The sequence below is a fragment of the Rhineura floridana genome, chromosome 11 (assembly GCF_030035675.1).
Source record: "Rhineura floridana isolate rRhiFlo1 chromosome 11, rRhiFlo1.hap2, whole genome shotgun sequence".
Classification (NCBI taxonomy): Eukaryota; Metazoa; Chordata; class Lepidosauria; order Squamata; family Rhineuridae; genus Rhineura; species Rhineura floridana.
This window is the reverse complement of record NC_084490.1, coordinates 51,131,924-51,145,678: the sequence shown is the minus strand read 5'-3', so window position 1 is coordinate 51,145,678 and position 13,755 is coordinate 51,131,924. Positions and strand designations below refer to the sequence as shown.

Sequence of the window (13,755 nt, the reverse complement as noted above, 5' to 3'; positions counted from 1 at the left end):
GCGCCATCAACTAAGATGGTGGCAGGGGCTTCAGTACCTTAGGGAAACCATGACCGCCATCTTCGTTAAGGGCAATGGTAAAAGACAGGAGACAGGTAGGTTGGGGGGCATGGGGGGGCTGCGGATCACAGAAGGGGAGAGGGGTGGCTGAGGGCCCCCCTGTAGCTCCAGGGGCCGTCAGGCCAGTGCCCCACCTGGCCGCCCTTTAGAACCAGCCCTGGGTGTGGCCCCCTGATTAGCCAATCCAAGCAGCTGTGAGTCTGGCTTTTAGAGCACTGATAGTTGGATAGTTGGCATGCCCGACACTATTATTAAGTTCAATGCAATATTTCTTAAAATTAATTTTCTTAAATTAATTAAAAATCAGCCAGGCATTTTTTAAACTTTTAAACTGCAGAAGATGGACAGAGTATGGGGCAAGGTCAGGAATAGGATTACAGGTACTCTGTGAACATGGCTGGTTTTTAATGAATTTCAACAGATTATGAGAACTCTGACAGAAAAAAGTCCAACAGGGGTCTGGGTTTTCCCCCCTCTGTTTTTAGACTTTGAACTTTCTATTCTCTCTGACTGTTTTGTATAGTGCCATGAAAATTTAGAAGGTTGTTAAGCAAGCGTTTCTTAGTTCAGGACTATAAATTTTGTAAGGATTTGTTTTGAAATGAGCTTATGGGAAGCATCAGAATGGCATGGGGGTATTTTCAATTTAACATTGCGGAATGTGAAAAATCCATGCTGGTTATAGTATACAGCCACTCTCGTAGCTGTATAATAAACTCATGCTCACCACAGGTCTCTGATGTCCACATAGCTTTTCCTCACAGATACTGGAGAGGCAGACAAACAAGTCAAGCTCAAGCCACCAACATCCACCTCTGCAGACTGTATCATAAGGTTCAGTCTTGCTCCTGACTTGTGGCACGTGTTTGCGGAGAACAGAAGTGGTGCAGAATGTTTCAGCTCTGGAAAATGGAAGATAAAACTAAATCCACATTTATCTAATTTACTTTACTATATTTCTATACCGCTTTTCAGCCCTAATGATTCTCAAAGTGGTTCACACTCATTAGATCAGATTTCTAGGTAGATTATACTGTCCTTACAATAACAGATCCAGAATGCCAGGCTCTCCTAATGGTATTAAACAGTGATATCATGTGGTTCCTGTCTCTGTCCCTTTGAAAGGGATTCATGTCTCATGGCCAAACCCATCAGGACTATGCCTTGGGCTTATGCAATCATCCCCCCATCCTCTCCTCTGCTAGTGCACTTCGTTTCCTTCCTTCCTAGAAGAAGTGACTTGCTGGGTGGAGTGGAACCACTATGTTAGTTTCTCATCAGGTGTGTCGCTGTTACTTACCAGAATAGAGAAGGGGAGGTGCAAGGCCATGGGGAGGCCAGAGTGGTGCAAACTCACTGGCAGAGCTAATCCAGCACTCCTGCCAGTGCACCTTCAGACCTAGAGCTCGGAAAAGGTACTTTTTTGAACCACAATTCTCATTGGCCCCAGCCAGCATGGCCACTGGATTGGACTGATGGGAGTTGTAGTTCAAAAAAGTAAATTTTCCAAGCTCTGTTCAGACCAAGCCTGCACAATGTGTGGCATAAACCCCAAATGGAGTCTACACAAGGCATGTATTATGGCTGCCCAGCATCTAAATAAATCTTCTTTCATTGCCTGTCTGGGAGAAGGCCCCTTCGAATTCTATGATGTTATGACTTGGCTTCACCTCTGAATCCCATTCCTGGCTTGCCCATAACAGTTGTTGAACTGGAAAAATGTCGTCCCTAAGCTTTGATATGCACCCTGACCTAGACATGGTTTTCTACTAAGCCATTGTATACCTCTTGGCCCCATGGAGCCTGCAAAGCTGTTCAAAGCAGGGTCTGTCCTGACAGATGCCTACTAAATGATATGAATCAGCATACCTATTTCCATCGTTGCTCCTTCCACAAGTACATCTGCCAGCTTGAAAGGGCTTGGGGAATACTTCCGTGTATGCCAAGGCAACCTGGATTGCTCTTTTGTCACCAGAGAGAGGGGCCGGAAACTATCAGTGTGTGCCAGGCTAGTCACAGGAATCAGTCTCCTTTCTGAGTCCAGCTCTTGTATAAGTTGCTTGGCCAGCCTCTTAAACATTTTCCTCAACAAATCAGCAAATGAGGACACACAGAAGCAGGTTTGGCAGCAAGAAGACAGCTAACAACCTGTAAGAAGGAACCAAATTATTTTATATTATTAAAATATAATAGTCAGTAAGGAGTAGAGATTTGAGTGTCATACTAGGACCTGAGAGGCCAGGGTTCAAGTCCCCATTCATCCATGATCCTCACTGGGTGACTTTGGGCCAGTCACCAAATTTCAGCCTAACCTACCTCACAGGGTGGTTGTGAGGATAATAAGGAGAGGGAAAGAGCCAGGTATGCCATCTTACTCCTCAGAGGAAAGGTGGGATATAAATGTAATAGATAGATAGTAGGTAAATTTGAAGACCAATGCATCCCTAAGATTTTGAAGTTGGGCCAGGCTCAGATCAGCAGTTTTGAAAAACACAGCCAACGTTCAGTACCATGGAGAGCAAAACTATCTCCAATAAAAACTCACCCTCTAGAACTGTGGTTCCCAAACCTTTTTTCCCATGGACCACTTGAAAATTGCTGAGGGTCTTGGCAGACCACTTAATGATTTTTCTGCCTGTTGTGCTGTGCTAGATCCTGTGTTATTTTAATTGTATTTTATTGCTTCTTTTATTTCTTATGTATCATATTTTATTCCCATAGAATTCAAATTGTAATAAAACAAAATATAGCATAAGCAATAAAAGAAGCAATTAAAATACAATTAAAAATCAATATGAATATTGAATGCGTTGGTGTGTTGTTTTCAACCACAAATCCATAGACATGCTGCAGACCATCTGAATGAAGCTTGTGGACCACTGGTAGTCTGCAGCCCACGATCTGGGAACTCCTGCTCTAGGAGGTATTAATCCTTGCCATGGAAGCCCAGCTGAAATAAGCCTTATCAGGGCAAGCCCAAGGCATTTCGCTGTAGATCCATGGTCAGGGTCCCTATCTGGCATCCTGAGGCAGCTGCTCCACCCTCTCCACCAAAAAGAGCCATTGGGGCTTATGCCTGCCTTGGACCTCCCACCTGTCCAATCCCCTATTCGTCTGCCTGCATGTTTATCTAGCAACAGAAGCTGGGTCTGAAAAGCTGCTTACTATTCTAAATCGCTCATAATGTTGTTATGCAATGCTACATCAGTACACTGTGGGAAATGTAAAACAGTGGGAGGCTCACAACCACTCTCCGCACCTTCACCATGCTCAACACCAGCAATAAGCTCATGAAGGTGTGTGAGGGGTTGTGTGGCTGATGTGGGGGCCATAGTATAGCACTTGGCTTGTGGCTCCTTCATACCTGGAGCTGGTCCTGAATCTACACTCTGAGGGTAATATCTGCACCATACATTTAAAGCACAATTAAAACACACACCCCAAAGAATTCTGGGAAGTGTAGTTTCCTTCTCATGCAGGAACTATTCGCAGTACACTTAGCAAACTATAGTTCCCAGGACTCTTTGGGTAAAGCCGTGTGCTTTAAATGTATGGTGTGGACGTAACTCTAGTTAAGCAGCATTCCTTACCTCTCTTCAAGAAATACTGGGAATGCAGGTCCAGGGAGTTTGTTGGGAACAGGATCTCTCTCAGCACCCTGACCAAGATACACTTCCCAGGATTCTTTGGGGTAAGCTATAGCAATTTAAGGGGCCAAAAGCTGAGACAGGCATTGTAGAGTAGATATACCTTGCCAGGTGTGCCTCAGAATCTTCCTACGGTGTCACAGAGGGTGCTGTTTAGGCACAGCCCTACCGTTAGGAAGAGTGAGGTGGCCCCGGCATTAAGCAAAGTGAGGCAACCACTGTAGGTAACAGCAGCAGCTGCCTGGCTGTTCCTCCTAAGTCCTCTGGCTATTCCATTCTATTGGAGGACAGAAATGCAGAGCTTGGAAAAGTTACTTTTTTGAACTACAACTCCCATCAGCCCAATCCAGTGGCCATGTTGGCTGGGGCTCATGGGAGTTGTAGTTCAAAAAAGTAACTTTTCCAAGCTCTGAAGAAATGTATATACTACGTGGCCTGTCCTCCCCCCCCCCCGCTTAATTAGGCTGCTGCCTCAAGTGCAGTGAAAGATGCTGTCCAATTGCCTATGTTGAAGGAAGATTCAACTGCAGATGCAGTCGGCTTTTGTATGTGGAATGGGGAGGGGATGCCATCTTGTCCACCTCAGGCAGCAAAATATCTTGGGCTGGCCCTGGATAGCAGATACTGGGGGGGACAAATGGTGAGGTGTTTGAGCACAGAAGCGTGTGCTACATAGTTTGCTGTCTTCAGGTGTGGTGGAAGACTGTCATCAGTGTTGAAGTGAGGTTCAGCTAGGAACATAGGAAGGAATATAGGAAGGAACATGGGAAGCTTATACAGAGTCAAACCATTGGTCCATCTAGCTCAGTATTGTTTAACTGACAGGCAGTGGCTCTCCAGGGTTTCAGATGGCAGTCACTGTCTCTCCCAGCTCTACCTGGAGATGTCAGGAACTGCACCTGGGACCTTCTGCACGTAACACTGATGCTCTACCACTGAGCTTTGGCCCTTCTCAACTACTTGTCTGGTCATCTTCTATATCAGCCTTTCCCAACCAGTGTGCCTCCAGATGTTGTTGGACCACAACTCCCATCAGCCTCAGCCAGCATTGCCAATGGTCAGGAAAGATGGGAATTGTGGTCCAACAACATCTGGAGGCACACTGGTTGGGAAAGGCAGTTCTATATGTAAAATGCAGGGGGGGCACCATTTTGATTTCTGTCTCAAGCAGCAAAATATCTTGGGCAACACAGAGCAACGTCTGAACTGTGGAGTGCACTTCTCAAAAGACATCTGATTTTGGGGCATTCCTCGAATTGCAGTCCCAACCAAATATTTGAGGTTGGTTGTAAAAGTGGGCAGTGTGTTAGGTCTAACACTTAAAAAAAAAACCCCTCCCAAACAGCCATTATAAACTATTTGGAAACATTAAAAGAGCTGTATTATGGTGCCCAATGATGCAAAGTGTTTTTTTCCCCTGTACTGTTTTTTCTAGAGATTTAGTAAAAGAAAACCAACCACTTCCCTAAACATGCGATCAGCCCTCTTGCATATGCTGGTGGTGATGGTGGGGAAATCTAAGACTGGCAAAGTATTAAAGTGTCACTTATGTTTTACAGGCTGCTGTCCTGCTTGTAACTAAGTGATCACCCAGTTGGACATTATTTTTTTATTTAAAATCTGTATATTGTTGTTGTTATGTGCCTTCAAGTCAATTACGACTTATGGTGACCCTATGAATCAGTGACCTCCAATAGTATCTGTCATGAACCACCCTATACAGATCTTTTAAGTTCAGGTCTGTGGCTTCCTTTATGGAATCAATCCATCTCTTGTTTGGCCTTCCTCTTTATCTGCTCCCTTCTGTTTTTCCCAGCATTATTGTCTTTTCTAGTGAATCATGTCTTCCCATTATGTGTCCAAAATATGATAACCTCAGTTTCATCATTTTAGCTTCTAGTGACAGTTCTGGTTTAATTTGTTCTGACACCCAATTATTTGTCTTTTTCGTGGTCATGGTATCCGCAAAGCTCTCCTCCAACACCACATTTCAAAGGAGTGATTTTTCTCTTATCTGCTTTTTTCACTGTCCAGCTTTCACATCCATACATAGAGATCGGGAATACCATGGTCTGAATGATCCTGACTTTAGTGTTCAGTGATACCTCTTTGCATTTGAGGACCTTTTCTAGTTCTCTCATAGCTGCCCTCCCCAGTCCTAGCCTTCTTCTGATTTATTGACAATTGTCTCCATTTTGGTTAATGACTGTATATACTGCCCTTAATTATTAAATTCCAGGGCAGTTCACCAAAAATATTTTAAAAACACTAAATTAAAATCACAAATTCAGCAATCTACAGTAGAAAAACTAGAAAATATATCACTAAGACCCAGGTATTAAGATCAGCAAATGCCTGGCTAAATAGAGGCTTTAACAGATGCTGAAACACAGGAGTACAGGAAACTGCTTTATACCAGGTCAGGCGATTGGTCCATCTAGCTCAGTATTGTCCACATTAATTGGCTGCAGTTCTCTCCCAGTGACTCCCAGCTCTACCTGGAGATGCCAGGGATTGACGTGAGGCCTTCTGCATGCAAAGCAAACGCTCTTCCACTGAGCTACAGCCTTTCCTACCCTGAGGCCAGAGGTAGGAACAACTAAGCATGGCTCTTCATTTACTTCAGGGAGGGAATCCCAAAGGCTGGGTGCCACAACCAAAAAGCCCCCCCCATCGCCACCAGATGTACATATGCTGACAATGGAAGACGTATGAGGCCCTGATGTGTGAGTCTTAGTGAACAGGCAGGTTGATATGAGAAAAGCCACTCCCTCAGCTAACTGTACCCCAAATTATTTAGGGACTTTAGCTGCTGTGTCATATGCCCTGACCTAATCAGAGTTGCATCAACAATCCAATCAGCCATCTTTTGGACAACAAGAGAAGGAAGAGGAAACACAGAGAGAGAAAGGGGAAGAGGGGTCAAATATAAAGGGGGAGGGAAGAGAGAGAAATATGGGGGGGGATTAAGTGGGTCCAATGTTATTAGTTGTGGCTGAAAGTGGGTTCTGTGTCTGGAAACACTGAAAATGGAGGAGAGGGAAATCACTAAAAGAAGAGCCAGCAGGGGGAAAAATGAAGGGATAGCCCTGCTGTTAGTTAAAGTGAGGCAGCTACCACAGACTGCAATTATGGAGTGGGGTGAGGCAGTGACAGCAATCTCCTGGGCCATTATAATGTTTGGTGTTTTAAAAATACACTTTATTCAGACAATAATTGCAATTTGACTTTACTTTCTAATTTTTTTGTTACAAGTTGAGGTACAAGCTGCTGAACTGCCACTGCCGCCCCGAGAGGAGCCCGCCGAACCACCCAAGCCCGCTGGCACCATGCCAAAAACAGGGAAGCAACTGTTCGACCAGCAGCAACAACTGGAACACCAGAACAACATCAGAAGGTGTGGGGGGTGGGGGAGCGCCCCTTGCCACCGCTTTCCAGCATGGGGCCTTCAGCTCATCAACAGCCACCGCCATCACATTCTTCTCCTCCTCCTGCTCTAAGCAGGACCCACATCCTTGCTGCCGCTTCTTCAACAACAGCCCGGTGCGGGGCCTCCTGCACGGGGCCTCCTGGAGTGGGGGTCTCCTGCTTAACAACAGCCTGGAGCCTGCTACCCAACAACAGCCTGGTGTGGGGCCTCTTGTGCGGGTCGTCCCGGCGCGGGGCCTCCTGCTTGACAACAGCTGCCACCTCCACATCCTTCTTCCCCTCCTGCTCCAGGCAGGGACCAGATCCCCGAGCCCGAGCTCTCGCAGCTGCCCTCCAACATAAACTGTCATTAGCAGCAGCAGCAGCAGCAGAAGCCCCGCGAAGCAGCAGCTGAGCGAGCCTGAGGACATGGGAAGACAATATTGAACCAGGAAACAGCTTTGCTGTAATAAATGCCTGTCGCCCTTCTGCCTCTCGGGAACTGCCGCCCCCGCTAACACCACCTCCTCTTCTCGGTGGTGTTGATAATGATAATGTTGTTTCTATTTAATTTAATTTTTGTATAATTGTATTGTTTATATTGTATATTATTGTATTTTTATACCTGTGTTTATTTTTCTTGTAAGCCACCTTGAGGGCTTTTGGCCGAAAGGCGGGCTATAAATAAAATTTAATAATAATAATAACTGTAAGGAACCTAGCAAATTTTTGGTTGTGCCAGTCAGGGCCAGCTCCAAAGGGTGGCCAGGTGGGGTCCTGGCCAAGGGCCCCTGGGGCTGCAGGGGCCCCTCTGCTCCCCTTCCGTGATTCGCAGCAGGATCGCTGCCGCAGATCACAGAGCAAGAGATTTGAAGCCCCCACCATTCCCTTGCTCAACCTACCTTTCTCAGCTGTGTTGTGCAGCTGTGCATGCAGCACTGCCCTTAACCAAGATGGTGGCCGAAGTTTCCTTAAGGGGCTGAAGCCTCTGCCACCATCTCGGCTGATGGCAGGGATCAGCGCATGCATAGGTTGAGCGAGGGAACGGTGGGGGCTCGAAGCTCCCGCTCTGCAATCCACGGCAGCGATTCTGCCGCAAATCGCAGAAGGGCCCTGGCATGTCTGTGGCTGGTCCTGTTGCCAGTTTATGAGCAAACCAAACAACAACTGAAGAAACCATCAACATATTTATTCATTATTACATTTATTTATTTATTTTCTATCCCACCCTCCCAAAGGAGCTCAAGGTGGCAAACACACAAGCAATAAACATATAATAACATCTTTTAGAAAGTACAAGGAAAATTATTATGTATTCTAAAAATTATGTCTCCTCCAGTCCTCCACAGTGTCAAGCAAACATAAACACTCATTTCCACAGAAAGACCTGAGAAAAAGAGAAGGCAAGGGAACCAAGACTCAATGTATACTACATGAAATTGAATCAGTCTCATTCTCTATACCACTGTCCATTTCTGATTTTTTGTGTTGCTCTGTACTTTCTCCCACTGTCTGACATTTGAGGCCTAGTCAAGAGGACAAAAAGATTCACCAACTATGCCAAGAAGTGAAAGCCCATAAACAAGAAGACACTGAATCCTTCTTCCGTCTCTTGTGTCAATAGCAGTGCCTCCTAGAGGCAGAAATGCCTCTTGCTCTTACATTTGAGAGCTATACTGTCAGTGTGCAACTCAGGACTTGATTGTCCTCAGTGTACAGAAATTGTAATTTATTTATTTATTTATTTCATTTGTATACCGCCCCATAGCCGAAGCTCTCTGGGCGGTTTACAACAATTAAAAACATTAAAAACAAATATACAAATTTAAAAACACATTTTCTAACAATTACAGACCTCCTGCATCAAGGACAATATCCACTCCCAATCCGCCTGTTTCCTCCAAACAGCTTTCTGTCAGGTCATACCTTCCATTTGACTCATCTATAATGATCTGATACTGTACATAGCTTTACTTAAAAATGTTCCTATTACTTCGTTATTGAAATTGTTTTGAGGAAGTAAATATATGAACACCTTGTATTAAACATTTTATTCATAATTCTAAAAGAAAACATTTCATGATCCATTTTTTCAGGAAAAAATACAAAAAAAGGCTTTGGAAATAAATGGGGGGAGGAATGGTCCCCCCCAACCCAATTTTTCCAGGCCTTCAGGTCTCTAATTAAGAGGGAGTGTTATTTTTCTTTCAGGCTATCCATGTAACAACTGACTGATAGAAGAGTGTACAGGCAGCTGGATTATAAAATCTGGGCAGGCCAGTACTATTTATGGGCTGATCTAAATAATAGTAAGATGAAGGTTGATTTAGAAGCATGAGTATGAAATTCACAAGTAGCGTTGTCAGCTTTTTTCCCTAGAAAGGCTTGATTGCCTTTAATAGCCCTATCAATCAGAGAAATTCAACAGGTGAAGCTTTCCCTGCCACAGCAGGGAAGAGTCTTGGCCATTAAATTTCTCTTTCAAGTAACTCTAGCAGATGCAAGAGCTCCACCAAGGAGAGAAAAGGGGATTCTTGGCCCAAAGACACCACAATTTCTTTCTATCATGCTACCCTTTTGCATATATGTATGTGTTCACACACACACACATGCACACACTAGGGCTGCACCCCTGCTCACTTTGGTTGCCAACCCTGCCTACACTCACCAAATTTCTCCCACCACTCACCAACCCACAATCTCCCCATAATAACCCCTTGTTTATTTTTATTTATTTATTACATTTATATACCGCCCCATAGCTGAAGCTCTCTGGGCTGTTTACAGCAATTTGGTTGCCAACCCCTTGAACCTTCCTGTCAAATGCAGTGGGTTCACAGCAGCTGGCAACTAATTAACAGATACCAGCCGCTGGCCAGACTATAAATCTGCTAGGCAGGAGGAACCAGGGGGCCAGCCAGCGTGTTTACCATTTGGGAAGCACTGAAGGAGGATGCAGGGGAGTTGAGTCCTTAAGGTAGTCCAAAGGTCCAGAAACCAAGAGATCCGATCATGCAGGGCAGGATCCAAGGCATGGGTCAACAGGGGAGCTGGAGCAATGTCTACAGCAAGGCTTGATGTTGACTTTAGCAAGGAGTCTCCCTTTCCTTCCAGTCTTTTATGTTCAGCATTCGAGGCCAGGTGCTTACAATCAGCCTGTGTTCTTGCGAACTATCCTGCTCCTTAATCAAGCTGATTACCTTCATTGCTGCAACACCTGTTGGCGTCTTCTCTCTGCTGTGGTAGGGGCAGACTCCTGGTCGCTTCCCGACTTTGATAGGCGGGCTCCTTCAGGGGCTTGCCCCTGGTCTGGCGAAGGATCCTGAGCTGTCTCCTTGCTTGTTGAGTTTCCAGGAATTAAACCCACATGGGAGCAGAGTGTGTCCCTTGTCTACTGGCTGCAACAGTACCACTGCTACGGTTTTGTCTGACGCATCGGCTTCCACAATGAAGGGCCTAGCAGGGTCAGGTTGCTGGAGAATGGGCTCCAAGGTAAAGGCTTCCTTGAGGCAGTGAAATGCCTGCTGAGCCACGTCAGTCCAGTGGAACTTATATTTAGACCGGAGGAGATCTGAAATGGGCATAGTCAGCTCGGAGCAGTGAGAGATGAACCAGCAATCATAATTGGCAAAGCCCAAGAAGCGTTGCACATCCTTGATGCAGCGTGGGGGCTGCCATTGTAGGACGGTCTCCACCTTGGGCGGGTGCAGGGGGAGATATGATGGCCTAAGAAGTCAACAGTGGTCAGATCAAATTCACATTTTTGTAACTTGGCAAACAGGTGGTGTTCCCTCAGATGCTGCATCACTACTCGGATGTGTTTCTCATGTTCTTGGGGATTTCAGGAATAGATGAGGATGTCATCCAGGTAAATCACCAAGAAGCAGTCAAGGAAGTCCCGGAAGACATTGTTCATAAAATGCTGGAAGACCTCTGCTGCATTGCACAGACCCAACGGCATCATGGTATATTCAAAATGTCCTCATCTGGTACAGAAGGCTATCTTCCATTCATGCCCCTCCCGAATGTGCACTAGGTTGTAGGCCCCCCGCAGATTCAACTTTGTAAAGATTGGGGCCTCACGTAACTGCTCCAGGAGTTCTGGGATCAGAGGCAAAGGGTACTGGTTCGGAACAGTGATCCGGGTAAGGGCCGGGTAAAAGGGTACTGGTTCGGAACAGTGATCCGGGTAAGGGCCGGGTAATCATTGCAAAGCCGGAGCTCTCCACACTTCTTCTTTACAAACAACACCGGGGCAGTAGCTGGTGAAGTAGAGGGGCAGATAAAACCGCAGTGCAGGTTTTTATTAATGAACTCCCGTAGGGCTGCCAATTCAGGTTCGGATAAGGAATAGATCCTCCCCACTGGAATCTTGGCCCCAGGTATCAACTCAATCAGGCAGTCATATGGGTGATGAGGGGGTGGCCAATCTGCCTCCCACTTCCTAAACACCTCATGGAACTCCCTGTACTTGTTCGGCAGTTTGTCCAGTTCAGGGCCCTCTTCTAAAGTACTCATGGCCTGCTCTGTCTGGACCCAACAAGCCGTTCAACACAGTGAGGAAGGGAAGGATATCTGGCCCATTGACCACTGAATACATGGATCGTGTTGCTTGAGCCAAGCCAGGCCAAGCACTAATGCGAAGTGGGGGACTGCCGCCAGGTAGAAATGGATCTGTTCCTGGTGTCCTGCCAAGGTCATCTCTAAAGGCGCAGTCTCCTGCACCACTGGTCCCGAGGTCAGGAGCCGCCCATCAATGGTTTCCACCAGGACAGGCTGGGTGGTAGGCTGTCATGGGACATGGTTCAGGGTGGCAAAAGAAATGTCCATAAAGATGCTAGTGGAGCCTGAATCCAGCATGGCTTCCACTTGCAGGATTCCCTGTTCAGGGATCTTCAGGGTGACCAACATAGTCAGGTGATGGGCTGTGGGGGCTGAGTTGACAGGCCCTCTTGATGGTAACATTAGTCCAGTCTAAGGGCCTATCATGGCCGGTGTGCTGCCGTTTCCCGGGGTTGCTGGTGGTGAGCTCTTTACTGGACACTGTGCTGCAAAATGGCCTGGATCCCCACAGTACAGGCAGTGACCACGTTGCCTGTGCCTCTGCTTCTCCTCCGGGAACAGGTGCAGTCGAGCCCCACTCAACTGCATGGGTTCCTTGGGTGGGGTGGGGTCCAGGGACCAGGGTCCAGGGGCCCGGGTTGACTAGTGTGGAAACAGGGTCTCTGCGGGCTAGCCAGAGGCGGCCTGAGGCTCACCTGCTTTCCAATCTCCCATCGATCTGGAACAAGTGAATCGAAGCTTTCAAGGTTGCAGGGCGTTCCACCCAAGCCAACTCATCCAGTAGTTCATCTGACAGCCCCTCCTGTAATTGATCAATGAAGGCTGCTTTGTTCCAAGCTAAGTCCTGTTGCAACAGACGGAAGTCAGTTACATACTCAATTAGAGGGTGTCGGCCTTGTCTTAAGCAGCTTAGGTGGTTTGCAGTGGCAGATTTCACAGGGTCCTCAAATGCGGTTCAGAGCTCCTGGGTGAAGGCAGTCAGATCAGTCAGCACTGGGCTGTGCTCCAGCAGCAGGGGAGTGGCCCACTTTGCTGTTGCTCCAGTCAGCAGACTAATTAGAAATCCCACCTTCATCTTGTCCTCTGGGAAGGCTTCAGATTTCAGGTCTGTATAAACTGGGTCTGTGCCAAGAAGGTGGAGAGCTGGTCAGCCGCTCTAGAGAACTTTTCTAGGGCAGCCACCGGGCATTTCCTTTTGATGGCCAGTGTGGGAGGGGCAGCTGCTCCCTGCTGAGCTTGTAGGGCTTCCACAGCTGCCGTTAACTGGTCGACCTGGGAATGCAGGATGAGATTTTCCTGCACAAGGTGCTCCATAGCTGAAAACTCTCAGCCCTAGCTGCTCTTACTTTGCAGGTCTGGCTAAATCTGCCAAACACAGTGGCTAGCAACTAATTAACAGATACCAGCCACCGGCCAGACCATAAATCTGCTAGGCAAGAGGAACCAGAGGGCCAGCCAGCATGTTTACCATTTGGGAAACCAACCAGCGTATTTACCGTTTGGTGCAGAAACCAAGAGATCCAATCAAGCAGGGCAGGGTCCAAGGCACGGGTCAACAGGGGAGCCGGAGCTGTGTCTACAGCAAGGCTTGACATTGACTCTAGCAAGAAGTCTCCCTTTCCTTTCAGTCTTTTATGTTTGGTGTTCAAGGCCAGGTGCTTACAATCAGCCTGTGTTCTTGCGAGCTCTCCTGCTCCTTAATTGAGCTGATTGCCTTTGTTGCTGCAACACCTGTTGGCGTCTTCTCTCTGCTGGGGAAGGGGCAGCCTCCTGGTCGCTTCCCGACTCTAACAGGCATGGTCCCTGAGGGCTTGCCTCTGGTCTGGCGCAGGTTCCTGAGCTGTCTCCATGCTTGTCCCCTCTCCTGGATCTGCGGTCTTGCATTCCTTTTCCTCCTCGAATGGGTCCTCCAAGGGGGGCATGACACTTCCCCTTTCACCTCCTGCAACTGCTAATGCCCCCTAAACCATCCCCCCTCCCAGTCGCTCTCAATCCATTCCCTCCTCCCAGTCGCTCTCAAATGGTCCCCCCCAGGCCCTCTCAAACCGTTCCCCCCTCCGCCTAGGTGCTCTGAAAA

At 47.2% G+C, this 13,755-nt stretch overlaps 1 protein-coding gene across 1 annotated transcript in view; it reads right to left on the bottom strand.

The window, feature by feature from the left end:
- Positions 1-13,230, bottom strand: part of LOC133366333 (gasdermin-D-like) — a 34,958-nt gene extending 21,728 nt beyond the window's left edge. Inside the window, 3 exon segments of the mRNA XM_061589334.1 lie at positions 788-962; positions 1,930-2,208; positions 13,175-13,230. Of these exon segments, the coding sequence (XP_061445318.1) occupies positions 788-962; positions 1,930-2,140 (386 nt within the window). The 5' untranslated portion in view covers positions 2,141-2,208; positions 13,175-13,230.
- Between the last annotated feature and the right edge of the window lie 525 nt (positions 13,231-13,755).